This window comes from Morchella sextelata, assembly GCF_020137385.1.
Source record: "Morchella sextelata strain SCLS chromosome Unknown scls_8, whole genome shotgun sequence".
Classification (NCBI taxonomy): Eukaryota; Fungi; Ascomycota; class Pezizomycetes; order Pezizales; family Morchellaceae; genus Morchella; species Morchella sextelata.
In genome coordinates, this window is record NW_025408623.1 from 1,539,345 (window position 1) to 1,565,758 (window position 26,414).

Consider the following 26,414-nt stretch of genomic DNA (forward strand, 5'->3'; position numbering starts at 1 on the left):
GTGGGGTGTGTCGTCTACCGTACAGGGCACGACCTGGTAGACTGAGCGAGGAGGGAATAGAACAAGAGGAAGAGGAATGGAGTGGAGTGGGGTGGGGGGAGGAAGGAAGGTATGGATTTACCGAGTGGGTGGGTGCCCGGCGGAGTGAAGACATGTCAATATTGTGGTGGGTCGGCCGGTCTTCCAGGGACAGTGGAGAAACATAATCTCTCGCCCGGTGATTCATCAATATAAACAAATCAATACGAAATACGACCCACTGGAAATTCCCTTACCATGATCCCAATCTTACCATCTCAATCTTGCAATATTACAATCTCACAATCTTACCCACCACCAACCAGCACACACTCACTCACCCACCCACCCAGCAACAACGCCCGAGTGATATCCCATGTCCCACTACCTCTCCACACCTCTGAAATCTAGGTCCCGGGTCAACAAACGCACAACCCCCCCGCAGGGCCGCACCCGGGCACCCAATCCAGTCGTCCCCGCCGCAGGGCCCTCGGAAATTTGGGGACGACCAGGCACGGAAGCTGTGTTGCCGTCTACCGCGCGCTGTTCCTTTTCCGTTCCGGGATGTGCACCCGATCGATCGGTTACCGAGAGTGGGAAGTGGTCTCCTAGGCCGCTAGGCGCGGAGGAAAGTGAGCATGGGCCATGGCAGGCAGGACAGGCAAGACAGGTGAGACAGCCTGCCTTGTGGGTATTGCTTTTTTGGAGTGCTGCTTGCTGCTTTTGGGGATGGTATGGGTGGTGGCACTGGGATGGGACAGAGGAAACGTTTAAACAGAGAGAGAGGTGTAGGAAGAGAGAAACAAGAGTCTTGAATTGAGAATCGTGAAGAGAAGAGGAAGGCTGGGGATGATAAGCTTTGATAGACCCTACTGTTCTGCATGCAAGGAGAATGAGGGGAATGTGGAGTTTGCGTTTGGTGTTTTGGTTGGGGAGGGTTACCATAGGGATGATCCACAAACAGCGGCGGTCGTCGTATGATCGCCCGCCCATCGATCACGTTACCGTTACATGATACGCGGAGGCAGAGGTAGGGAAATTTAAAAAAGAGATTGGATCTTTACATGTGATCTCCATTCATGAAGCGAAGTGCAGCCAGCAGAGATGTATTTTTGGCTTTTGACGGAAAATGTCGAATTGACATGCTTATGGCTGGATGGAGGCTGGAAAAAAGGGCTGGCTGGGCTGGCTGGGCTGGCTGGGTGTGCAGAATTTAATCCGAATCCTGACTTTGCCATCACCTCTGTATGATGATGATATCAACGCCATACCGCACGATGAAAACAAGAACCCAAAGCTCAGCTTTGGCGCACAGAAGAAGCTCTGTGTGTAGGTGTGCGAGTCCAGAGTAAGTATTTGCTCTTTGGTCATGCCTGGTGACGAGTGACAGCTTCAGCCTCCAGCGCTTCCTCACATCAATCCACACACATCCACACCCGCACTGGCGCTGCCCCTGCCTGAAGAGGCTAAATGTTTGCGAGGAAGAAGGAAACCGCGGAGAGCGGGAGCCAACGAACTCGCCAAGTTCTTCCATTCAACTTCGTTCCTGGAGCTAGCCCTGAAGAGTTACCTGCGCGGCTAAACCAAGTGAAACTAAACAACTGTCTGTTAAAACACGTTGCTTGGCCCAGCGAGAAACGGGCAGAAAGGGCCACACTGCAACAGAAAAAGTACAAGAAGAGTTAGAGGAGCATGATAATGCGTGAGTGTAAATACTCAAACAGGCAATCGGTGACAGCCTTAGTAGGTAGGTGGGCACAACTGGTTCTGGTGGTTGCCCCCCTCAACCTTAGTTTGTCTGTATTGTCAGCCACCCCCCCGGTCCATGTCCAATCCCAAGACGTCCAACCTCCCCTGAGTAGAGTTGACAAACGTTGAGTATGAGAGTGAGTAAAGGACGTGAACGGGTGTAAGGAATCGTGTATGAGTGCCCTTTCACCCCCTTCAACCTAACCTATCCTCCTCCCAACTACTCTACCCCATTATCCCTTCTCATCATCGTCAATCTCCTCCCCCTCCCACCTACCCCCCCACACAATTTCCTCCTCTAATTTCGCTACCCACTTCAACTTAGTACTATCCTTCTTCGCTTTCCCTTCGTTTCTTCCCCCATCTCATACTGCTTCGTTGCCAATCGTCTGAGCCAACCGTTCAAACAATCCCGGGGAACTGGGCACGTTTACTGTTTCACGGAATTTTTTAAACCTCTTACTCGAGTCTCCTCATAATTCTATGTAAAAAGCCCTTCTTTCCCCCCTATCCCCGAATTGTCATCGGTTGACTCTGACCAATTGCTAATCTGTCTACAGCCGACAAGTCACTCTGATACATCGCCATCGAATAACCCCCCCGAAACCCACGTTTTGTTACCCACCTAAGCATCCAATCGCCAACGCACCATCAGGAGGCAGGTCTTCCAGCAAGTACATACATATACATCCACTATCAACTCGCACTCGATCATATACAGGAGCTTCATAGGTAGATCATGGCCGACCAACAGCTTCCAATCATGGCGCCCCACGCACCTGCCCTGTCTGATAACGTCAGTCTCCCACCACACACTCCGAACTTCCCCTCTTCGCCTGATACTCCGCCATCATCAAAAGAAGAAGAGCACCAGGAAACGCTCTCCAATTCTCCCCCCAAAGATTCCACCCCGCCTGATATCCCAACCTCGGACACACCCTCAAATCTCTCTTTGTTGGCGCCGTCACAGGATCACCCCAGCGACACTGAAACGGAGAATTTACCTGGGGACAATATAACGGCCTCGGCATCAGCACAGGGCAACGGTGACCAGGATTCGGCGTGTACTGAAGCGCCTCCGACCGATAAAGAGGCTTCTCCGAAAAAGCTATCTACGACCCCACAGCCGGCACCACTCCAGAAGGTTCCCTCAGCTACAAAACACACTCGGACAGATTCCTCAGCAATGGGATTTACAGGCGACAAAGTGCAAGACAAGAAGGTTGGCGCGGTTGCGTTGTTCTCGTCGTTGTTTGCGGCGAAGGGAGCTGCTGAGCTCGACCACCCCGTCGCGGCAGCTGCGCCGGTTACACAGGCCTCTACTGCCGCGGCAAGGCAAAGATCAGGCTCCACGCTGACGGTGCAGAACTCCAAGAATGGAAACAAGGGTTTCTTCAATTCGATCGGCAGCTCGTTTGGGCATGCCATCCAGAAAAACGCCTCGGCGGGCAGCTCGCCGCCAGAGTCGCCAACGCGATCTTCGCGCTCGATGCGTGATTATTCGCCAGAGATTGGGCCGACTATGTTGATCGATGAGTTTGCGGGGATCCCGTTCCGTAATCTGTTGAACTCGTTTGTTCAGGAGCCGGAAGGAACCGCGGAGACTCCGGAGGAGGCTCAGAAACGTACACCTGAAGCGCGTCTTGAGGAGCTTGCTATTACCGCGGGTGATCTTTTGGAGCGTGTCTATGAGGCCTACAAGTCCAGGACCCAGGCCCTCGGTGATATGCACAATGAACAGGAGGTTACGAAGGAGGTCATGGAGGAGTCACGAATTAAGCTATCGGAGTACAAGATGCAGCTTGGACGTCTTGCTACCGAGGAAAGCATACTACGAGAGGCGCAGGATGTGAAGCTTGCAGAAGGAGAGAAGCGGATCAAAGAGCTGGAGAGAGAGCTACAGAGGGAAAGGGCGAAGCGGGAAGAGCTGGAAGGGGAGCTTGAGAGACGGACGACATTGAGGGTAAATAAGAGGACCTCCGCAGCCAGTGACAGTGGATTCGAGAGTGACACTGAGAGCATGTTCTCTCGGGCCAGCCAGGTCGTTAGTCCCATAGACAGCTTCATGGATGGCGGTGTCGACGACCGGAGCCTCACTATTTCAACAAGCACCAAGTGTGAGCACTGCACTCGCACCCTCACTCCATCGAGCGCCTCGATCAGAAACCCGACGCCACTATCGCAGGCATGGAGCGCTGGATCGGACGGGACGGCCACGCCCACACAGACCCCCGTCACCAGCCCAGTCACAACCACTAAATGGGGATTCGCGTCGCTCACACGCCGCGGCACCGGCGGCTGGATTGGCAACAACGATACCGACGTTCGTGCCGAAAACCGCATGCTGAGAGCGCGAGTTGGAGAGCTAGAAGCCGTGGTGAACGATGTATTGGAAGTTGTTGCTGGAAGAGAACGCATCAACGTATAATAGGACTTCAGCACTTTTTTCTCTTCCTTTCTTTCTCGGGGGCCATTGCCTTGCTTTTTTCTTTCTTTTTCGTTTTGCTACTATTAAATGGGTATGGTGTTGTGTGGTGTACTTTTTATGCTTCTTCTTTTCCGTTAATTTCCCTTGGCTACGGGAGTATAACAAATTGGTGGCGTGAGTGCTGGTTATGGAAGAGAGAGAGCGCTCGGGCTCGATTGTATAGGAAGCCTAACCTGGCTAGCAGGTGAATGGGGAGAGATGGGGCGATGGACTGACCATCCAAGGACTGAACAAAAACGGGGGGATTTTTTCTTGCTGTTGCACGATCATATGGGGCTGCAACTTTTTCTTGTTTTCTTTTCTTCCTGTCATTTGGGTGTTTTTTTATTTGATTTCCTTGCTTTTTTATTTTACTATATTTGTGCTATCATGTGGGTTGGTTGGGTTGATTGATGACGAGGACCATTATATGTGTTATGCTTCCTTCTTCTTCTTTCCGCCTTCCCCCTTGTATCATCCTACTTCATCGGGAATTACTTTCGCCACGCTCTTTTAACTGTGTTTATGATACGATATACCCCCTTCCCCTACATTCATGTTCTCTTACATATACTTCGATCTGGTTCTGGATTTGATGATGAGGTGATTGTTTTTTCATGTCTTTATTTTGCAGACATATCTGTAAATTTATAGTGGAATATGATAGATTTGATTTTTTGATTTTTTTTCTTCTTTCTTTCGAGGGTTGTTGAGGTTGATGGTGAGGTTGATGGTGAGGTTGATGGTGAGGTTGAGGATTGTGCTTGGCGGTGGTGGTTAGTTTGGCTGGCTTGGCTGGTTGATCGTTGGCTGGTTGGATGGTCGCAGTTGACTGGATAGTTGATTACTTTGTTTGGTTGTCTTGTCTGGTTGTTTGGCTGGGATTTAGTTAGTTGATTACTTACTCTAACCAGCCACCGATAGTGTGTGTTATGTGGGGGCCGTTGATCACCGTTTTGATTAACGGGCGAGTACCGTACGGTTTTGTACTGTACTGTTTTTTGTTGTGTCGTTCTTTCTTACGCTCTCTACGAACATTGTTCTCTGTTTTTTTGTTGTTTCCCAACCCTTAGTAATGTTGCGAGATGATGACTGGCTTTTTTTTGCGCTTTCTTTTCTTACGCTCTTTATGATACCGCGGATGCGGGTTGTATATGTACCTACTTAGACGGTTGTAGGTTAGTGGAATATGATGGTTTTTACAAATATCTGCTTTCTTTCTAGAGAAATTATTGGGGGCGACAAGCGAGCGATGGAGCGAGTGATGGGCTGTGATTAAGACTATAACGTCGTAAGGGTACGACTTGTGACTACAGTAACTACATGTATGAAACAAAAATGGTCGTGGTCTTCCCTCTTAATGGCTATTCGCGGAGGAGAATTTGGGTCGCTGTCATGTCATGAATTTGGACAGGGTGTCTGGGCGTGTAAGTACGGCGGATTGCCGATATCCTCCCCGGAAAGACACTCCTAGGAGCAGTATGCGGGAGTCGGGGCAACATCGCTTTATAATATGCGGTCGTAACTGTGGAGAGGACATTTAGTGCTGTGTAAGCCTTAGTGCTAGACTATATGTGGCTGGTATATCTTCTCGGTTGGGGGACTCTTCCAGATCTTGTAATCAAGCAAGCATCTAGTGTATTATGTTAAGGGTCGCTTCCACTCCGGACCGGGACTGTCTCTCACTATCGATACCAAGGCAGTTATTGACTTTCAGAAACCTGGGTACGTACGTTGAAAGATTCAATTGCCCAACATCCACATACACTTACGGACAATAGGTAGTACCGAAAAGAAGGTGTAGTATTATGAGATGCTAGCTAAAGCAAAGTAAGACTAGGAAAACAGCTACACAAAAACCAGCCGGGTATAAAGAAAAGAAAGGGAAAAAAAAAGGAGTGAACGCCAAAGGCCAATCAAAGAAAATAACTACTATATAAAAAAAAAAAAAAGGAAAGAATCTCAGAGCAGTACTAGCTACATGTAGTTACATCTATCAAAGCTCCATATCTGCCTCTGGCGGGAAGAACATCTCAAGAGTGACGCCTAACGACTCAAACTCTCTTTCGTGGTCGAAGAAGATCGAAACCCGGTGATCTGCCTTGATGTTAGTTTAAGCCGTTCCCCAAATGAAAGAAATAAATACTCACTATCTTCATACTCGACCTCCAAGGTATACGTCGGCCCCCCATTCCCTCCGGGGAACTCCCAGAAGTTATCTAACAACAACTGCCTCCAATCCGGCGTCTCGAAGATCCAATCTATTAACTTTTTCTTCTCAACCATGGCCTCACTTGCCGGTGCTGGTGCTCTAGAACCCTCCTCAGAACTAAGATCAGCAGCACCACCACAATGAGCAGAAGCACCACTACGTATACTACTACCACAATTGGCAGCACCACCACTATAATTGGCAGCGCCCTCCTCCTCATGATCGCCGGCGGAGGGCTTGATGTATATTGCTACATCGCCCACCTGCTCGTTCCCAGAGATGATCTTGTCCCGTCGGTCGTTGGTGTATATCTGGCGGCATATTTCTGGATATAGCACGTGGATGTGGTCTGTTACGACGGCGAACGCCGGGATGGAATAGCAGGCGTGATAGTGGATCGAACTGAAGGGGTGCGTGTAGTAGAAGTTGACTTTTGTGTCACGGATATTGAAGAAGCGGTGGCGGGAGCGGATCAGGATATTTCGGGCGGCCTCTGGTGCCGGCTCAGCCACAGGCGCTTCCTGCCCTCCTCCTCCTCCTCCTCCTCCTCCACCTCCACCACCACTACCTCCTACTTGCACCGGTGCTGGCACTGGTACCGGTGGACTCTCTCGTTTCCTCTCCGACTCTGGCGGCACTGGAACCGCCTCAGCTCGTTTCTGCTCTTTCTCCATCTCCTCCTTCTCCCGGTTCAGCTGCACCTCATGTCCCAAAAACAACTTAATCAGCTCCTCTGGCTTCCTACTCGTCTTCCCCGCGCGATGTAGCTCCCCAATAAATGGCAACCACTCCCCGGATAGCCCATCACATAGTATAAAACAGTGCTGTGCGGGCCCAACGGGCTCTTCAGGATTGCACGCATCAATCAGATTGATCGTGTCCTGTATCAAGCCCACATACGCCGCCACAGACCCGCACTCGCCCAGCTCAATGGAATACAGCCTTTTACGCAGCCAATACTCGTCCACCATAATCGCCTTCTCGCTCATATCCTTGAGGCTCCGCCACAGCTCCGCCGGGTCGTCGATATCGGCGATCTTGGCTTGCACCTCGCTGTCGCAGTTGAGGAAGATCTGCGAGGTGGCTAGGTCCTGACGCACATGGAAGTGCTCGATTTCTTGACGGCTGCTACCGCTGCTGAGGGAAGGGGCACTTTCGCGCCCTTGGGCGAGTCCCCAGACTAGGTTCATTTTGAGGAGGTTCTTCATGAGGGGTGCCCAGGTGCTATAGTTTGCGATTGTGAGCTTGGGCAGGTCGATTAGTGGGGTGCCGTTAGGGGACGACATGGTTGGTAGGTTTCTGTTTTTATTTTTATTATTTTAAGGGAAAGATTTAATTTGGTATTAGAATAGGAGAAGGGTTGGTGGTGGGATGGTGGTGATGAAAGAGATAAACTCAACTCTCTGGAGTCTCTCATCCTCCTCCTTCTTGCCCCGCTATTATATGGATGGATGCATGGACAGCAAGAAAACAAGGCTGACGACCTACAGGTTCAGGCAGCCAGCCGTCGATAGCTACCTACCTATTAGCCAGCCGCCCGTATTCATGCATACATGCAGTTGTAGATAGAACGCGGGGTTTCTTTCCACCAATTGAGCACCCAGTCTCAGGATCAGTTGTTTTGGATACCGACTATGGGGGATAATTGTTACTATTTGAGAGCTATTAATGCTCACAAAATAAAAGAGGTCAATGATTATAGGTTGGCATTTGTGTACTAGTAGTTAGTCTCGCTTGACGCGATGCGGGGCGATCGGCCGGGATGGGCTTACGCGAGCAGGTTTATTAGAAAACAGTAGGGTACTTTGGGCTACATCATACATGTAGTAGTAGGCAGAGTAGGTACAGTAGGAATAGTAAACACAGTCGAAACACTAGTAGAAGCAACTTGAAACGAAACACAACATCAGCCCATTCGGGAAACGCCAAATTAAACCATCAGCCCATCACCCGGCCTTCGAGTGACCGTCCATGACCCCCTCTCTTTCTCTCGCCCAACCTTCTAGAACAAGGCAACCATGCTCGAAGCCCAATCGCCAACCCCTGCTGCCGCTGGCACCAACCCACAACGGGGCAAACTTGAGTGCGAATGCCTCTCTTGAGTATGGTATAATATCCCACAACGGGGCAAACTTGAGTGCGAATGCCTCTCTTGAGTATGGTATAATATCCCACTCCCGACTAGCTAGTATGTAGCGTTCCTTGGAATCCCGACGGTATGTACAAATTGTGTATGGATTTATTTTATTACAAACATCTACTTGTAAAAAAACATCCACTCTCCACATGTATGTAGGTTAAGTTGCATGTACTCGCAATTTCACAGCGTTTCCGGACGCAACTGCTATTGCATACACAGAAAAAACCCGCCAAGGCTATCTTTTGTATGGCATGCAATAGTGGTCGCGTCCGGAAACGTCAAAAAACTACGAGTATGTAGCTCACCAGGATCCCGCCGCTGCGATAAGAGCTGCGATATGATAACTACCTATACGTTATCGGCACCCGGGCCCCCCGCTATGGGGGCTTATCGCCAATCACAGACAATAAAGTTTACCAACGATCATTGATATTACATGCAGTCAGCTTACCGTACACAATACGATACATAGTATTTATACCACAGCTCCCCGCAGATATATATACCTGCCCAAACACCTCCCCCATCCTTCTCCTTTCCTTTCCCATCAATTAACACAAACAATCGCAACAATGCTCGAACGACTTCAACAGATCCACGACCACCTCTTCAAGCCCGGCACACCGCAGCCCCACCCTCTCGACCCGCTCTCCGAGCTCGAGATCGAGTACGCGGTGTCCATCGTGTCGAAAGACCACGGCCCGAAGCTGCGCTACAACACGGTGTGCCTCTCAGAGCCGAAGAAGGCAGAGATGTTGGCGTGGCTTGAAACCCCCGAGGTGGCGCCGAGGCCGCTGAGGGAGGCGGAGGTCGTGGTGGTGGGAGATGGGTATTTGTGTGATGGGATTGTGGATCTGACGAATGGGGTGATCAAGACGTGGGAGAAGCTGACGGGAGTGCAGCCGATGGTGAGGAATACTCTGTATTTAAGTTGAGGAATTGGGGAGTAAGATGGCTGATTAGTGGTGGGTGGATGTGTAGCTCACGGTGGAGGACTTGCAAGGGACTGAGAAGATTATTAGGGCGAATCCCAAGGTGATTGAACAATGCGCAATCCTGGGAATTCCAGAGAAGGACATGCGCAAAGTCTACTGTGACCGTAAGCTTGCACCTTCCCCACGTAGCTTACGATATTACATATGTCTAACTCCGGTTCGAAGCATGGACAATTGGCTACGATGAGCGCTTCGGCAATAACATCCGCCTCCAGCAAGCCCTGCTCTACTACCGGCCCAATCTCGACGACATGCAATATGCCTTCCCGCTCGACTTTTGTCCAATCGTCAACACCACCACGGGCGAGGTGGTCGATATCGATATCCCCGCCGTGCGGCGGCCCGTCAACACCATTGCCAGCAACTACAACCTCGACCCCGCCGCCTACAGGACCGATGTGAAGCCGATCAATATCACGCAGCCTGAGGGCGTGTCATTCACGGTACAGGGGCGGGTTATTGAGTGGCAGAAGTTTAAGCTCCATGTGGGCTTCAGTCACAAGGAAGGGATTGTGCTCAATAATGTGACATATAATGATGGTGGAGTCGTTAGGCCGCTGTTTTGGAGACTGTCATTGGCGGAGATGGTAGTCCCGTATGGGAGCCCGGAGTATCCGCACCATAGGAAACATGCATTTGATCTGGGAGAGTATGGCGGCGGGTATATGACCAACTCACTCAGGTAATAACTTCTTTCCATGGTCGGCTCTGTCTTTCAATATATGTGTATGGCTAAATATATGATTTCCCAGCCTTGGATGCGACTGCAAAGGTGTGATCCACTACATGGACGCATCCTTCATCACCGCCGCCGGCATCCCCACCACAATCCCCAACGCCATCTGCATCCACGAAGAAGACTCGGGCATCCTCTTCAAGCACACCGACTTCCGCGACAATTCGGTGATTGTCACTCGCGGCCGCAAGCTCGTCATCTCGCACATCTTCACCGCCGCAAACTACGAGTACTGCATCTACTGGAACCTACACCAAGACGGTACCATCCAGCTCGAGATCAAGCTCACGGGCATCCTCAACACCTACGCCATGGCGCCCGATGAGGATACTAAAGGCTGGGGCACCCAGGTGCATCCCGGCGTAAATGCGCATAACCATCAGCACTTGTTCTGCCTCAGGATTGATCCCATGATTGATGGGCAGAAGAACACGGTGTTCCAGGTTGATGCAACCCGCGGCGAGGGCGAGGTAGGTAGCGCCGAGAACAAGTATGGAAATGCGTTTTATGCGAAGAAGACAAAGTACTCGACTGTGGGCGAGTCGTTTTCGGACTACGACGCCAGTTCGTCGAGGACGTGGGATATCTGTAATACTAACAAGACGCACCCGTATTCGGGGAAATTCCCCAGCTATAAACTCGTCTCAAGGGAGACTCCGCCATTGCTGGTGAAGGAGGGTGGATTAGTATGGAAGCGGGCTGGGTTCGCAAGACATTCTATACATGTCACTAAATGTATGCCCACCCACCCTTACTCCCTGTTAGTATAAAACTCTATCTGACACTGACTACTAGACGCCGACAACCAAATACACCCTGCCGGCCGCCACGTCCCACAGACCTCAGGAGAGCCCCCAATGGGTCTACCAGAGTGGGTTGGCGATGGCACGGCTAGTATTGATAACGAGGACATTGTCATCTGGCACACGTTCGGCCTCACACACTTTCCCGCCCCAGAGGACTTCCCGGTCATGCCCGCTGAGTCGATGAGCTTGCTGCTAAGGCCGCGTCACTTCTTTTTGAGGAATCCTGCGCTAGATGTGCCGCCGAGTTATGTGTCGGTGCCGAGTCAGGTGGCGGCGGGGAGAGCGGGCGCTGTCACGGGGGATGGTGCTAGTCAGTTAGCATTTGAGCAGAAGGGTTGCTGTGCAAAGTAGATGATGGATGGGCTGCGTGTATATACTCTTGTTTCTGTTTTTTTGTCTATAAATTTAGTTAGTTATTGGGCGTGTTTTTGTCTGGCGACGTTATCCCTCTGAAGCCCGAGGTATTTCAAGTTTCTGATATTCTAAATGGAATTCTTAGTAGGAGATAATACTAGCTCTGGAAACACTGCTAAGAGGTAAGGAGAAAATATGCTTTATGAACACCGCGTCGACCTGTTTCCAGTGCGCTCGTATGACATGAGAATATAAGATTTCGAGTACCGTCTTAGTACGGGACACCTCTACTCTCATATACAAGTAGAGGCACAGGACATGAGTAGAATGTCAGTATTCAACTCTCGAAGAGTCCAAGAATCGAAGGCATCGCCAAGCTGCATGATCTGGCCTCTCCATTTACGAAGCAACCTTTGGTCTTCGTAAGAAAATAGTAGTTGCTAAATCCAGTCTATAGCTACATGTAGTTCTATCTGGTGTACGAAACTATATGGCCCGGTTGTGACTCCCATGAGGGAAAAAGTGTGAGAATGGAAGCCTATGTCTGGCCAAAACAGTTCTTTTTCCTGCCCCCTTTGCTGAACTACAGTGCTTGCGCCACAGCACATTTTCCAGATCTGTTCTTTTGCATACCAGCTTGACCTCAGAATAACCTCATTTGAAGCGGCTGGGCCAGTATACGAGAAGTGAAATTTATTCTTGATCTGCGTATTGTCTTCAATTTTCCTCTCCGGAGGAGACCGCTAACTGATACTCTGGAATATCATAAGAATGGATGCTTGAGAAGGCTCAACGCGCAAAACGCAATGGGTAGACTTCACGCAATGGTTTGGTCCTCCCGTATTGATATGTCCTTACCGCATCTGCGGCACCTGCAAAGTAAAGTGAAGACAAAGTTTTCCTCCTCTCCGGTAGAAGCTATCCCAGTAAAGCACCCAGGGAAACCGAAGCCCGCGATGTTATACATACAGGAAGAGCAAACACACACCGCCTGCTCTACCAGCTGGTCGGTGCCAAAATGGCTGTCTGTGATGTGTGCTAGTGATGCTGTATGACCGGCCGATATAAGACTTGTTTGTTAGATGGCCTCCGGATCCAGGATGCGTACCCTCTTCAAAAGAAATTGCTGCTGTGAAGAGTATTTGTTAGTAAGTTGTGGAAGAATGCCATGTTTGTTTCGCGATGAGCCCTCGCGTGCCTGGGCACAGGTGTACCGAAGCTGTAACTTTAGGCGTGGTTTCCATGCGTGCGTAGGATATGGCAAATCTATCAAGCTCTGCGTGGGAAGGGAAGATGGAAGTGTCACTGTCTGGTGATGAACATGAATAGCAATTAGATGTAGAGGGGAGCGAGGTTGATGAGTTGGGATGTCAACGGTGGTCTAGTTAAGGTTTCTGCCAAGGACGTTGTCCAAAGCAAACCTTATTTTGCATCACAGAACATCACTCGCGCGCCAAGAAAACGACTTCGCGCACTTAGCCAGCGTACGTACCCTCCCTCTGCCCAGACTACATGTAACACCAACGCCGATTTACTTTCTGATGAGAGGTAGAATCTGTGCATCGGCAGCAAAACTACATGTGGTCAACGCCAATCACCACACTTCAGCTCCTTCGTTTACGAACTCTTCCCCCCCCCCCAAACCTACTAACTCCATATACACAGCGTCACCCCTTTCCCCCTCCTCTCCCCCATCTTCATCAACGCTAGGACCGGGAACGCGTATCTAGGCCCGGATGCATCCTTGTCTTGCCATCATCAGCCTGCAACTCAACTACTGCTCGCCAGTTACGAGTTCACTCATCGTGGCCGGCGTTGGGACTCAAGCGCTAGCTTTTCCGGTTCGGGTGTTTCCATCCCTTCCAACATTGGGGCGCCTGTGTGCTAGCCGAGAGGTTGCGGCGGGGATATGAACGAAGAGCGAGGCTAGGGGAGGAAGTCTAGGGTACTTAGTAACTTCGCCCCCTCACCTGGTGCCGATGAGAGCAACTCGGGGATAGCCCCGTATTACTCCGATTGTACCTCAGAGAAACACATGTAGTGATGAGGATAAGCCCAAGACTTCATGACCTTAATTAAGCACTGCTAGAATAGTTCCCAACCCGTAAAATAAAAAGTAGTGATGGGTACGAGACGGGATGAGACGAGACTTGGGAAAGTACGTAAGTACCCTCTCGTGTTGTATCCTTCAAAGTGAGTCTTGTAAATCGAGACAATGGCCCACCCAGCAACCCTGGCAAAGCGTTGAAGCTTTCCGTCATGTGACATAACCTTGGGGACTGGGGAAGCTCTGAAATAATACTATGTAACTAACGCAAAACCTATCTTTACCATCCTCCCAGGTACACTGTACTTCAAGCTTTGTTAGTATAGTGGTCTATGCACCTGGTTAGGAAACTTATGACGACAGCAGGTAACTGGGTTCGATTCCCTAGCGAAGCCAATTCAAATCTTTTTTTTTCTTTCTTTTTTACCCCGATTTTATTTTTTGAAATGGAAAGATAAAGAGTGGGCCGGACGGAACTACTAAGCTGATAATTACATGTACATGTACTTTCTATGGGTATGTTTATGTGGAGGGGGGAAGTCAAAGAGATCGCGTGCCCATCCGTATGTAGCCCGGGTGGCCTTAGCCATACCACCCGGCCTACATGTACCTGCCGCACAACATTTTAGCCACGGCCGGGGCCACAACACACGGGATGATAGACCACGCCCAAGCTACACCCCGGACAATAAACCGCGCCTACGTACCAATCCAATACTCTCCACGGCCCGACTCAAAACATACAACCACACCCCCCTCGAATCAGCCGGATGGGGGTTGGTTCATGAAATATCACTCGCCACCAAAAAAACCGGCCACTCGACAAGAGGCCTGACGCGTGTCTCCCGCTCGCAAGAAGATCTACTGCCGGCTCACGTGGGTGGGGTTGCTGGGGGTGGGGGTGGGAAGTAGATTACGGGTCTATAGTAGTCATATATGTACTTTGTGAATTCTTTTTTGTTTGGGTCCGCCTCTCGTTTTTTACTCCTGGCGGGGGGACGGACGGGCTGTTGCTTCGTTTGTTGTTTATTTTTCACGATTATACCTCAAGACTTGGGGGGTAGAGAGAGGCGGGCCTAGTAGAATAATCTGGTGAGTAAAATAGCTACGCGGGCCCGGTTTTTCTACTGGCTGTACCGACTGGCAGGTGTGTGTTTTGGGGGCGGCAGCATCCGTAGAACCAGGATGTGAACGCGAGTGACACCCCCCCCCCCCCCCCCCCAAATGACCATGACCACGCAACACGCAAGCGGCAAAAAAAAACCAGTAAACACTCTAAATGCAATATAAATTGACCTTTTCAATATCGACATCGGACATTCCCACTTGACACATGCACATGCACATCACATCCCCCCCGGTCCTCCCTGCTCTTCTTTCTTTCTTTCTTTCTTCCTTTCTCCTCTTCCTCCTCCTTCAAACTAAACTTTAAAAAAAAAAAAAAAAAGAAAAGAAAAATCATAGCGCAAAACCACACAAACTAGAAACAAAAGATGTATAAGAAGTTATACCTCCCCAGCCTAGCCAAGAAGGGAAAAGAAGCACACACACACACACAGTCGCCAGGATATGATTGTAGAAGCAGAAAGCAGAAGAAGAGGCGGAAGAAGAAGAAGAAGGGAATGGTAGTTACAAAAGACACTATATGGCGGTATAACGACTGGAATATGATGCAGTAAGTAAAAGTAAAAGTAAAAGTAAAAGTTGAAGGAAAAAAAAAAGGGTAGAAAGTAAAGTAGAAAAGTAAAAGTAAAGAAAAGATGCAAAGCAGAAACACCTATTTCCGTCCCGCGCGCGCACGGGACCCGAACAGAAAGCGAGAAAAAAAAAAATGCAGAAGACATTCAGAAAAAGCACAAGAAGAACAAGCAGAAAAGAAAGAAAACCGGAAAGCCCAGCAGCCCCAAGGCCAGCTCCACCCCCCCCCCAAAAAAGCGCAACTATTCTAATATCAAGAAGCCAAACATCACCAAACATCACCCCCACTGATTTTTTTTTAAAAAAAGAGCCCCAAACACACACACACATGCACAGAAGAAAGCAAAAAAAAAAAAAAAGGAAAAGCTCCCAAATACATCATCGATCATTCATCATCGGTAACTGCCCTCATTCGAGTAGTCGCCGCTCCCCAGACTGCCCATGCGGCCGCTGCTTCCCCGGCCGTTCATGCTGTTCATGCGGAGGCTGTGGTGGCCCGCCTCGCTGCCGAGCGGGCCGATGGTGCTGCCCGTCTCCGATGCGTCCTCGTCGACGAACCTGGACCCTGTGTCGTCCTCGTCTGTGGCGGCGGGGATGGGGTCGGGGATCTGTATATCGAGCTACACCACACACCCCACCATTAGTCTCCACCAGGCAAGCAGGCAAGCCGGGAACCCGAAACGAAGGGGAAGAAGGGGTCCCGGAAGCTAGATACGCACATTCATATACCCCGCCCTCCTCAACGGTATAAACACCGCCCTCTGCCCCAACCTCTCCAACTCGCCATTCCACCACTCCAGATACGCCTCCACGCCCCTCAGCACCCTCTTACAATGACTATCCACCACCTCCTCCCACAGCCACAGCGTCACCAGCCCCACCAGCGCATCCACCCAGTTCCACACATTCCACGGATCATACGCGCGCAGCATCTCCTCATTGACCCGCGCCACCACCACCCGGAACTGCTCCTCCGTCACGTGCGGCTCGAGGATGTCGGGAAACACGTTCGAGTACGCCGGCGCGAGGTCGCCGTACACCATGAAGTCGCGGCTGATGCGGATGATGCGCGTGGTGCGGTAGAGCGCGCTGTCCACGGGCACGTACGGGTTGCGGTGCGGGAAGCACGGGTGCGTGCTGTTCCACTCGCTGTCGCGCGAGCCCGGCCGCGACTCCTCGTCGCCGATAGAAGGCAGCGTTGTAGCGCCGGGCGGCGGCAGCGCCGGCGAGGTGATGGTGACCTGCGAGGCCTGCTGCGGGACGAGCACCTGGGCGCGCTGGTGCTTGGAGCGGAGGTCGTCGAGCGGGACGTCGTCGGGGTCGCCGAGCCACGAGCGGGGGGTGGGCGTGGACGTGGACGTGGAGGTGGCCGTCATCTGCAGCGGGAGCTTGATGGGGGTGTTTGAGCGGGTGGTGGAGGAGGGCGTGGTGGAGAGGTAGGAGCCGGGGTGGTGGTGCGGGGTGTGCGGTGTGTGCGGTGTGTGCGGTGTGTGGCGGGGGCTCATGGGCGTGTGGCGGGTGCTGGTGCTGCTGCGGCGGCGGGAGGAGTGGTGGTGGTGGTGGTGGTGGTGGTGGTGCTGCGTGGTGGTGAGGCGCGGGCCCTGCAGGGGGAGCACGGTGATGGAGTAGGCGCTGCGGGCGTCGGCTGTTATTGTTGTTGCTGCGGTGGTGGTGGGGGAGGGGGAGGGGGAGGAGGAGGAGGAGGAGGAGGGGGAGGAGGCAGCTTCGAGGAGCTCCTCGGACGACGACGAGGAGAAGGCAGTGCTTGTGGCTGTTGGCGGGGCAGCGGCGTGGGGCGGCGGTTTGGGGGCTCGCCGGGTGGTGGTGGTGGTGGTGTAGACGGACGGCGGCCGGGTGAGGTGCAGGGTGCGGTGCTGCTGGCTGTGGCGGCGCGGATGGGCGTAGGGGGCCGGTGGGTGACGGCGGGCGGGCGATGGGGAGGCCGTTGTTGCGGTTAGGGGGGTTGTGGTGCTGGTGCTGGTGGTGGTGGTGGTGTGTGAAGGGGTGTTGGGGGGCCGGGGCTTGGCGCGGAAGGAAGCGAGGAGTGGTTGGTGGGAGACGCGACGGAGACGGGTAGGCAGAGGCAGAGGCAGAGGCAGGTAAGCAGACAGGCAGGGAGGGAGTATCAAGCAGCAATAGTGATAGCAGGGAATGTTATAATCAAGCCCTCGCTCACTCAATCAAGCAATCAAGGCAAGTAAGGTAGGTAAGGCAAGTCGGCGGGCGGCGGGTCGTTTCTTTTTCCTCTGAATCCAACAGATCTGCAAGTTAACGGCCAAACACACGAGAGAGGCTCCAGAGATCGAGATTTAAAGACGGGACGAACTGGGGGGCGTGGGTGTCGAGGGAAGATTCCGTCGGGTCCTATATTGTAGATATCCTCCCAATTAATTGAGATTCAGCTGATTGTAGTTATTAGTATCGACACAGCTGCTACAGTAGTACACTAGAGATCCGTTAGAACAATCTGAATGAATGCGGGTAGATAACGTCGTGGAGAAATAAACAATTGTAATAGGGATGAAGCCAAAGCCAAAGCCAAAGTCGAAAGAAAAGAAAGGTCGGGCCCCACCAGCCAGCGAGCGAGCGAGCGCACTCCTTTCTCTTCTATGTAAGTAGTACCTGGAACTATTCTCCTCTTGATTACGGGAGTTTGCGTAAGGTAAAACAGAACGCTCTGCACGACCCACCAGTGCACCACCGGCCACCACCACCACCACCACCACCACAACGACCAAAGAGTCAATTGCTGCCTTTAGGCATTATCTCTGCTAGCTAGCAGTTAAGGCTAACACTCGGACTGGGCGGAGCCAAGCTCCGGAGAACGTCTCTTGGTGCAGCTAGTTAGGGAGGTGCTGTAGAGCCTGTAGTGGACGGTACCGGTACCTAGGGCTACGTACTAATCGATGATCTCCAATTGCAATTTCAATTGAGTAGCAGGCTCTTGAGTTACTACTATGTACTGCTCTGCTATGGCAATGATCAAAACCCCCGTTCCCATTCCACCCCCAACCCTGGGATAGAGCACCTTATCCCCCCCCCCCCCTTACCCTACTCCCTCTCCCACGTGCAGCGTAGCCCCATCCAGCATAGCACCACAATCCCCCCCCCCTCTCTCTCTATCTCTAGCTCCAGGGGCACAACCGCAAGTGCAACCCTCCCCCCATCGGCCAGGGTCCCCGTGACGTCACCTCTCCCCGTTTCCAAAAATTAAAAATTCACCCTCCTTCAGCTCTTCAGTCAGGGCAAACGCGCGCAAACCGAAGCTCTCACCACACACACCCTGCATGGTGGGTGGGTGGGTGGGTGGGTGGGCGCCAAGCAATAAACACCACGACACGCTCGCACTGCACGTAGACGTTAGGGGAGACACACGGCCATCAATTGAATGTGCAAAATTGCACACACGCTGTTGCTGTTGCTGTTGCTGTTGTAGCTGGGGAGTGCAAACCCTACTCTAAGCGATTGCGGGACGGGCCACAGGGAGAAGAAGGGCAACTTTTTTTCTTTTCTTGCTTGCTGCAATCACTCACACTCAGGCTCCACTACCTCCATCACTTCTTTCCCCACCATCATCATCATCATCATCTCTCACCATCACCACCACCACCACCACCACCACCACCACCACCACCACCACCACCACACATCATCACATCAACAACCTCATCTCAACTCTCACACTCACACTCACCAACACCACCACCGCATCACACCACATCAATCCCACACGCCACACAACAATCCCATCACCATCACTCACCAACCCCATGCCCCACCACCAACCCCTCTAACCACCACCCACCCACCCACCCACAACAAACACCACAGTTTGCCCACCACCCACCACCCACCATGGACATAGACCCACCCCCAATGACCTCCCCCACCACCTCCCCCACCGACCACCCCTCCACCGCCCTGACGCTCCCCCTCCCAGCCGACCCCTACGACTGGACCCCCCCACAAGTCACCTCCCACCTCCTCCCGCTGCTCCCCCCCGCAATCCACGCCCCCCTCACCACCACCCTCCTCTCCAACGACGTCGACGGCGAAACCCTCCTCACGCTCGTGACCTACAGCCGCCTCCAGACCGACCTGCACCTCCGCTCCATGGGCCACCGCGGCCGCGTCCTCCGCGCCATCGACGCCCTGCGCCGCCGAAGCCCCAAATACCAGTCCTCCCTCGCCCCCGCGGAGGAACTGCAAGCAGAGATCAAGCCCCTGGGCGGGCTCGACACGCTGCAGCACCGCCGACGGCAGCAGCAGCGGCACACCACGCCCGATGCAACACTAACACTGACGCGCTTCCCGACGTCGCCCTCCCCCACACCCACACCCACACCCACACCCACCCCCACCCCCCCACCATCCACCCCCCCACCCCACCCGCACTCCCAATCCCAATCCCAACCGCACTCCCTCCCCCTCGCGCTCTCCCCGCCCCCACCCCCCAGGCCACCAAGCGAAGACCCCTTCCACCTCCTCCAAACCACCACCGACGACCCCCTCTTCGTCGCCGACGCCGCCGCCCTCCTGCGCAGCCACAGCGCCGTCCGCATCGTGCGCAACAAGCACACGGGCGCCATCGAGGCCGTGCCACTGTCCTCGCCGCGCAAGCTGGCCATCGAGTACCACCACCACCACGAGGACACTGAGGATGAGGATGAGGATGAGGCGGCGCTGGACTACACGCTCGACGACGGGTGGGCGCCCGCGGAGAGGCCGGGGTCGCCCGAGCTGCCGGAGTCGCAGCTGGTTGATGCCACGCCGATGCCGACGCCCCCGCCCACTGCTACCGCCGCTGCCGCTGCCGCGCCGGCTGCGCTGCAGTTGTCGAATAAGCGGAAGCGCCCCTCTGGCGACGATGGGGATGGGGACAATGAGGAGGAGGAGGAGGAGGAGGAGGAGGAGGAGGAGGAGGAGGAGGAGGCACTCCCGCTAGTGGTTGAGAAGGAGGATGTAGTCGAGAAGGACGGCGGCCGGCGTAAGGTGTGGCGGGGGAAGGAGAAGGAGAGGGGGAGGGGGAGGACGAGGTATTTACCGCTGAAGGGGACGCCCGTGGATAGGCTGATTTATGGGGATGTGGGTGTTGGCGAGGATGTGCAGGTGGAGGAGGAGGAGGAGGATGGGAATTTTGTGATCGGTAAGGGCTCTTTCTGCTTTTTTGATTTGTGCTTTTTAATTGTGCTTTTTGATTGTGCTTTTTGATTTGTGCTTTTTTTTTTTTTTTTTTTTTTTTTTTGGGTTTTTGGGGATTTTGCCCTTTTTTTTTTGGTTTTGGACAGTGTTTATTGTTTACTATTTACTCTGTTTGATCTGTCCTATTTGTCCCCTCTGGGACAGAGGAGTTGTATATCTGGCAGCTAGAGCTCCTTCTTCCTTTCTTTGTTCTTTCCCAAGAAGATAGTACATATTGCTACCCCCCCCCCCCTCCCTCCCCTCTCATGTAAAGAGCAAACCCACTATCTAAACCCCACTACATACCAAACCTACGTGTACTAACACACATCCACAGTCCATAAGCCCACCCCGCGCGGCCACCAACTCTACATCGACCGCCAAATCCGCCACCTCCTACGCAGCGCCGAGACCTCCGAAACCACACACAACGGCCACGTCCGCCACGGCATCAAGCCCTACCACTCATCCCTGGTGCTGAAGCACCACCACCAGTCCATCACCGTGTTCACCGCGCAGCCCGACGGCTCCTGCAAAGTCACCAGGGAAACCACCGCCACCGTAAGCCTACCATGGGACGAAGCGCCGCAGGCATCGCAGCCGACCTCCGACGTGCAGATGGTCCGCTTCGCCGCGGACAAGAAGGATGCCACCGCCGCCAAGGACGGCGCCGCCGGCGACTGGGACTACCTGCTCAAGTGGCAGAACATCGATAACGACACCGAGCTGCCGACGCTCGGCGACTCGGGCTCCGAGGGCGAGTACTCGCTCGAGACGTGGGGGGAGCTGACGTCCGAGAACGGCGGCGCGCCGCTGGGCCGGCCGCTGGGGAGGAGCAACCAGGTTGCGCTGAGCGCGGAGGAGATTCTCGAGGTGCTCAACGAGGGCGAGCAGGCGGTTATTGGTAACTGGCGCAAGCGCGAGCTGCCGCGGCAGGAGGCGAAGGCGTGGCGCATGTACTGCTGGGCGAAGAAGAGGCGGGAGCGGAAGCGGACGGCGAGGGATGCGAGGGGGTATGTCAAGGAGCTGACGGAGAGGCTGGAGAAGATGAAGGCTGAGATTGTGGGTGTGGGGTGGACGCAGAAGGCGCTGGTGAAGAAGCAGGTGAAGGTCATGGAGCCCAGTATTGCTGAGCGGGAGCTCAACAAGTGGATCGTGGGGTTGATGGAGAGGAAGAAGGCGCCGCCAAGGCCGGAGACAGCTACGAGAGCAAAGGCCGTCACTCAAAACGCTCAAAACGCTCAAGACGGCGATGTCGAGATGGCCGATGGAGACGAGGATGCTGACGACGAAGACGGCGAAAGCCTCGGAAGCACCACTGACGCATACGATAGTGACGACGACGAAGGCCTCGACGGCTTTATTGTTGATGACAACGTGAAGGACATGGTAAATGGCGTCGCAGTCGAAGTCGAGGGCGAGACTGAGGTTCTGGAAGAGCTGGCGCGAAAGGCGGCCGAGGCCGAGGCCGAGATAATCGACTCGGACGGAGAAAGCACCGACTCCCCACGCCGACGACCACCCAGGCGGACGGGGGCGGTCCGGCTATTTAGTGACGACGAGGAAGGACAAGTTATTAGAGATGACGTAGACGCGCACATGGGCGGAATGGGCGACGAAGATAGCATTGAAGAGAGCGAGATAGAGGAAGGCGAGATAGAGGAAGGCACCACGACGCTGGACAAAGGAAAAGGCAGGGTCGTGCCGGATTCTGCCTCTGATTCCGGCTCCGCAAAGGTCAAGGCCGAACCCGTATCCACGCAGAAACCTCGGAGCGCTGTGCCGACTGCTCTAAAGAAAGATATACCGATCATTGACCTTACCGGCGAGGATGATGACCCGCCACCGAAGCGGGGCGCGTGGAAGGCCAGGTGCGAGAAAAGACAGCGCTTGGGCCTGGCTCAAAATTTTGACGACGACGATGACGAGAAAGCAGAGAAGCCGCAGGAATTACTCGAGAGACTGGTCCAAGAGACCGAGCAGCACGAGAGGTCAGCGATGTGGTACCGGCTTGAGCAATTCACCCCTTCAGAGTCATACGACTCGATGATGAGCGTCGCCCAACAACTCTACCGGACCAAGTTCAAGGATGTGCCGGGTTTAGATGAGTATGTGCGCTTGTGGCCCAAGAAGAAGTTCGAGGCGCTAAATGAGACCGATAGATATAACGCGCAGATATTCAGAATGATCTCGACTATCTATGTTTCCTGGGCGCTGGGAATTACTGACACTTCGCAGAAGCTCAAGAAGAACGAGGTGGATCGCCTGACTGACAAAGACAAATTTGGAAAATATATGGGCCTGTTGAAGAATGCTCTGGCGCCGTACTGTCTGGAAGAAGATGTTACTGCTCCTCCGTCATCGCCCCCGCCCCCGCCGCCCCCGCCGCCGAAGGAGAAGAGGAGAAAATCTGGTGTTGGGTATGCTCTAGCGACCTTCTCTATGCACAGTCGCGCGTCCTTGCTAACCGTTTCTTGGTTCCTTTAGGCGGACAGTGGATCTTAACGACTCGGAAGTCAATGTCGCGCCCAGTAGTAGCACCGGCCTAAAGAAGCTGAAGGAGGTTGTAATAGACCCCAATTCGAAAGAACAGCGTGATCGCTTGAATAAAAAGGAGAAGCAGAGGCAGGATAGAGAAAGGGCAGCGAGAAAGAGAAATGCCGGAATTCCTCGGGATCCAAAAAAGATTCCTGTCAACTTGGGTAAGTACGCCAAAGACAACGACATCTTTCTGGACAATTCCTTCACAGATTATTTGAAGAAACACCAGATCGACGGGATCTTGTTTATGTGGCAACAATTGATCCAGGCGGGGCAGAATAGAGGTGCGCTACTGGCTCATACCATGGGACTGGGGAAAACGTTGCAGGTCATTACACTACTTTATACGATCGCGACAGCAGCCGCATCGAACGATAAGAAGACTTATGAGCAAATACCTGAGCATCTAAGAGAATCAAAGACCTTGATCCTCAGTCCTCCGGGACTGATTGATAACTGGTGGGATGAATTTTACCGCTGGCTGCCGACATCACCAACCGGAGAAGTAGATTTTAGCAACATAGGGAGGATCTGGAGGGCAGATTCGATAGTAACGCCACCAGAGAGACGAGTATTAAATATACAGGAGTGGTACGAGAATGGAGGAGTCCTGCTCATAGGGTACCAGGGCTTTCGCAATTTTATACTCAATTCACCCCCATATCCAGAGGAGATACATCAGCAGATCAAAACGATGCTCCTTGATGGGCCAAATATCATTATTGCGGACGAAGCCCATCAGTTGAAGAACCAAAACACGAAGATCTCGGATGCTGCACGTGGATTTAGGTCAATGTCTAGAATTGCGATGACGGGTTCTCCATTATCCAATAACCTAATAGAGTATTGGTCCATGATCGAATGGATTGATCCCGGTTTTCTAGGCCCAAGGAGGGAGTTTGAGGGGAAATATGTCGCGCCGATTGCGGCGGGTTTGTACGCAGACAGCAGTCACTGGGACAAGCGGAGGTGTTTAAAGATGCTTAGGGTTCTCAAGAAAGACATTGGCCCCAAAGTCCACAGAATGGATATCAGCGCCATCGAGCAGGAACTACCGGGAAAGACCGAATTTCTGATCAAAGTGCCGCTGACCCAGTTGCAGTGGGAGATGTACACAAATTTCGTCAATGACCCGACGACCACGGGACAGATGCCGGGAGAGGGAGCGGCAAAGCTTGGACGAAAATTCTTCGACGCTGTTCACCTTCTCTCCTTGATTTGCAACCACCCTCTTTCGTTCGTTGAGACCTTGGACACGCGAGAGGGCAAAAACCAGGCGTTAGTGCCTTTGAAACCCCCCACACCACCCTCAGCCTCGGATGATGAGACCTCCGTCATTGACGTCGACGATATGGACGACGATGTAAATGATCTTCTAAGCGCGACCAATAAACCGTATCCATGGGCGAGGGCACTCATGAACACGGTACAAGACCCAATGGCAGTTGAACACTCGCACAAGATGTACCTGCTCAAGATTATCATCGACAATGCGACCAACGCGAAAGATAAGACGCTGATATTCACTCACAGCACTCTAACCCTTGGCTTCCTTGAGAAAACTTTGAAATCGTGGGGTGTCTCCTTCATAAAGATCGACGGAAAAACACCCATGGGCTCGCGGCAAAGGCTCACAAAGCAATTCAACGAAAAGGACATTCAAGTTGGGCTCATCTCCACCGAGGCTGGCGGGTTGGGCCTAAATCTTCCAGGCGCAAACAGGGTCATCATCTTTGACTTCAAGTGGTCGCCTATGTGGGAGGAGCAGGCTATCGGCAGAGCCTACAGAATTGGACAAAAGAAGCACGTGTTCGTGTACAGGTTCCATGCTTCTGGGACGTTCGAGGAGATAGTGCGAAATACAGTCCTCTTCAAGAACCAATTGCAAATTAGGGTTGTCGATCAACAGGATCCCATCCGCAATGCTACCAGGTGTGCAAAGGCGTACTTTAGGGATCCATACGTTGTTCAGAAGGAGGATATCTCAGGGTTCAAAGGGAAGGATCCTCTAGTTCTAGATAAAATGATGGACCAGTAAGCCTCCACTCCCCAAAATATCAGATGAAAATTAGCCTAACCAGTTCGCCTCGTAGGGTTGATTGCATCCTAGCGATTGAAAACACGGAGACCTTCCAGGACATTGAGGACACGTTAACAGAAGAAGAGATCCGCGAAAGTGACCAGCTGCTCCGGGCGGAACAAGAACAACGCAATAGCAATAAAACTCTAGATGATAACGCACGCAAGGCTGATGCTGAGTATCGTAGAACGGATCTGGGGGCTGCAATAATCCCCCCCAACCCCTTTAACGAAACAGATATGCAGCTACAACGAGAGGAGCAGCTACAACAAGAGATGGAGCGACGAGAGGAACAGCTACAACAAGAGAAGGAGCGACGGGAGGAGCAGTTACAACAAGAGAAGGAGCGTCTAAAACGGGAGAAGAAACAACAAGAGGAGCAAGCGAGGATACTCCTGGAGAATCAAGCGAGAGCACTCGTTCGTGCCAGGGGCCTTGCAACCCTTAATCGAACCCCTCTTCCGACTCCAGAACCAACTGCCCGGCAACCTGCTACTGCCCCAAAGTCAAGAAACCCCCCTCCCACACCGGGTCCCAACGAGCTTGTTGCTTCCCTCCCTCCAACTGTTGCTGGGCGTACAAAGAGCCTGAGCGTACCCAACACCCCTGCCGCCGTTCAAAAGGCCGCGCAGATAGAAAGGCGTGGTTCTTCTTCGCCGTCAATGCCTGGAAGTAAAGGCCGGGGGAGTCACAGAGGTTCGGATTTGCATAACGCGCCCGCCCCCATCTCGGTCCCCGCCAAAGCTAATCAGACGGCAAAGAGAGTCACGCCTTCCACAACACCCACGGCCCCCCCCGCACAGAAAACCCCGGCTCCAGAGGTAAGCCCCGCCTTGGACGAAACGACGAACAAATTTAAGCTTAACCTCACCAAGCTACCAAAGATATTTGGCGACAAACCTAGACGTAGTCCCACCGATAAACCTAATGACTAAGATGAGATGATGCATGTACAGGATGATTGCTTACGTCCCTATATACCTTTTAATCTGCCCTTATTTTTAATTTGTTGCTTTCGTCTGTGTGTGAAGGGGGAGTTGGAGCGGTGGGGAGGTACTGATTTGAAAGGGGGAGGAAAACGCGGCGTTGATGTTTGTGAATACCTGGAGGAGTTGGTTTTTGTTTTTTCTCTTTCATTTATTTTGCCTGTTTGTTGTTCAAAGTATCCATAACCATTCTGTAGTGAGCTTTAACTATATTGGCACCGCTTGTAAGATTTCCCAGCTTTTATTTATCCCCACTAGCGCAAGCTCTCGCTAGCTATAGCAATAGAGTACGGGACGCCCTTACTCCACAAGCACAGCAGCGATCGCCGAGCCCGAGTGATGTCTGATGATGCCGCCTCGCTTCTCTCGGGGGGCAGTGCAGGGATCAACCCAATGAAGTGTCA

At 52.7% G+C, this 26,414-nt stretch overlaps 5 protein-coding genes across 5 annotated transcripts; 3 read left to right on the forward strand and 2 right to left on the reverse strand.

Moving 5' to 3' along the window:
- Positions 1-2,506: 2,506 nt before the first annotated feature.
- On the forward strand, positions 2,507-4,195 carry H6S33_012608 (uncharacterized protein; the record flags this gene model as incomplete). Its single annotated transcript, XM_044843977.1, has 1 exon — positions 2,507-4,195. One exon carries the CDS (start codon positions 2,507-2,509, stop codon positions 4,193-4,195), a length of 1,689 nt encoding a protein of 562 aa, XP_044695257.1.
- Positions 4,196-6,230: 2,035 nt separating this feature from the next.
- H6S33_012609 (uncharacterized protein) lies at positions 6,231-7,732 on the reverse strand (the record flags this gene model as incomplete). The annotated part of the gene is made up of 2 exons (XM_044843978.1): positions 6,231-6,331; positions 6,385-7,732. 2 exons carry the CDS (start codon positions 7,730-7,732, stop codon positions 6,231-6,233), a joined length of 1,449 nt encoding a protein of 482 aa, XP_044695258.1.
- A 1,426-nt stretch (positions 7,733-9,158) lies between these two features.
- H6S33_012610 (uncharacterized protein) lies at positions 9,159-11,474 on the forward strand (the record flags this gene model as incomplete). The annotated part of the gene is made up of 5 exons (XM_044843979.1): positions 9,159-9,494; positions 9,568-9,685; positions 9,747-10,263; positions 10,334-11,052; positions 11,113-11,474. 5 exons carry the CDS (start codon positions 9,159-9,161, stop codon positions 11,472-11,474), a joined length of 2,052 nt encoding a protein of 683 aa, XP_044695259.1.
- Positions 11,475-15,614: 4,140 nt separating this feature from the next.
- On the reverse strand, positions 15,615-18,511 carry H6S33_012611 (uncharacterized protein; the record flags this gene model as incomplete). The annotated part of the gene is made up of 3 exons (XM_044843980.1): positions 15,615-15,842; positions 15,942-17,199; positions 18,414-18,511. 3 exons carry the CDS (start codon positions 18,509-18,511, stop codon positions 15,615-15,617), a joined length of 1,584 nt encoding a protein of 527 aa, XP_044695260.1.
- A 566-nt stretch (positions 18,512-19,077) lies between these two features.
- On the forward strand, positions 19,078-25,959 carry H6S33_012612 (uncharacterized protein; the record flags this gene model as incomplete). The annotated part of the gene is made up of 7 exons (XM_044843982.1): positions 19,078-20,368; positions 20,741-22,823; positions 22,891-24,978; positions 25,038-25,617; positions 25,661-25,720; positions 25,786-25,845; positions 25,900-25,959. 7 exons carry the CDS (start codon positions 19,078-19,080, stop codon positions 25,957-25,959), a joined length of 6,222 nt encoding a protein of 2,073 aa, XP_044695261.1.
- Positions 25,960-26,414: the final 455 nt, after the last annotated feature.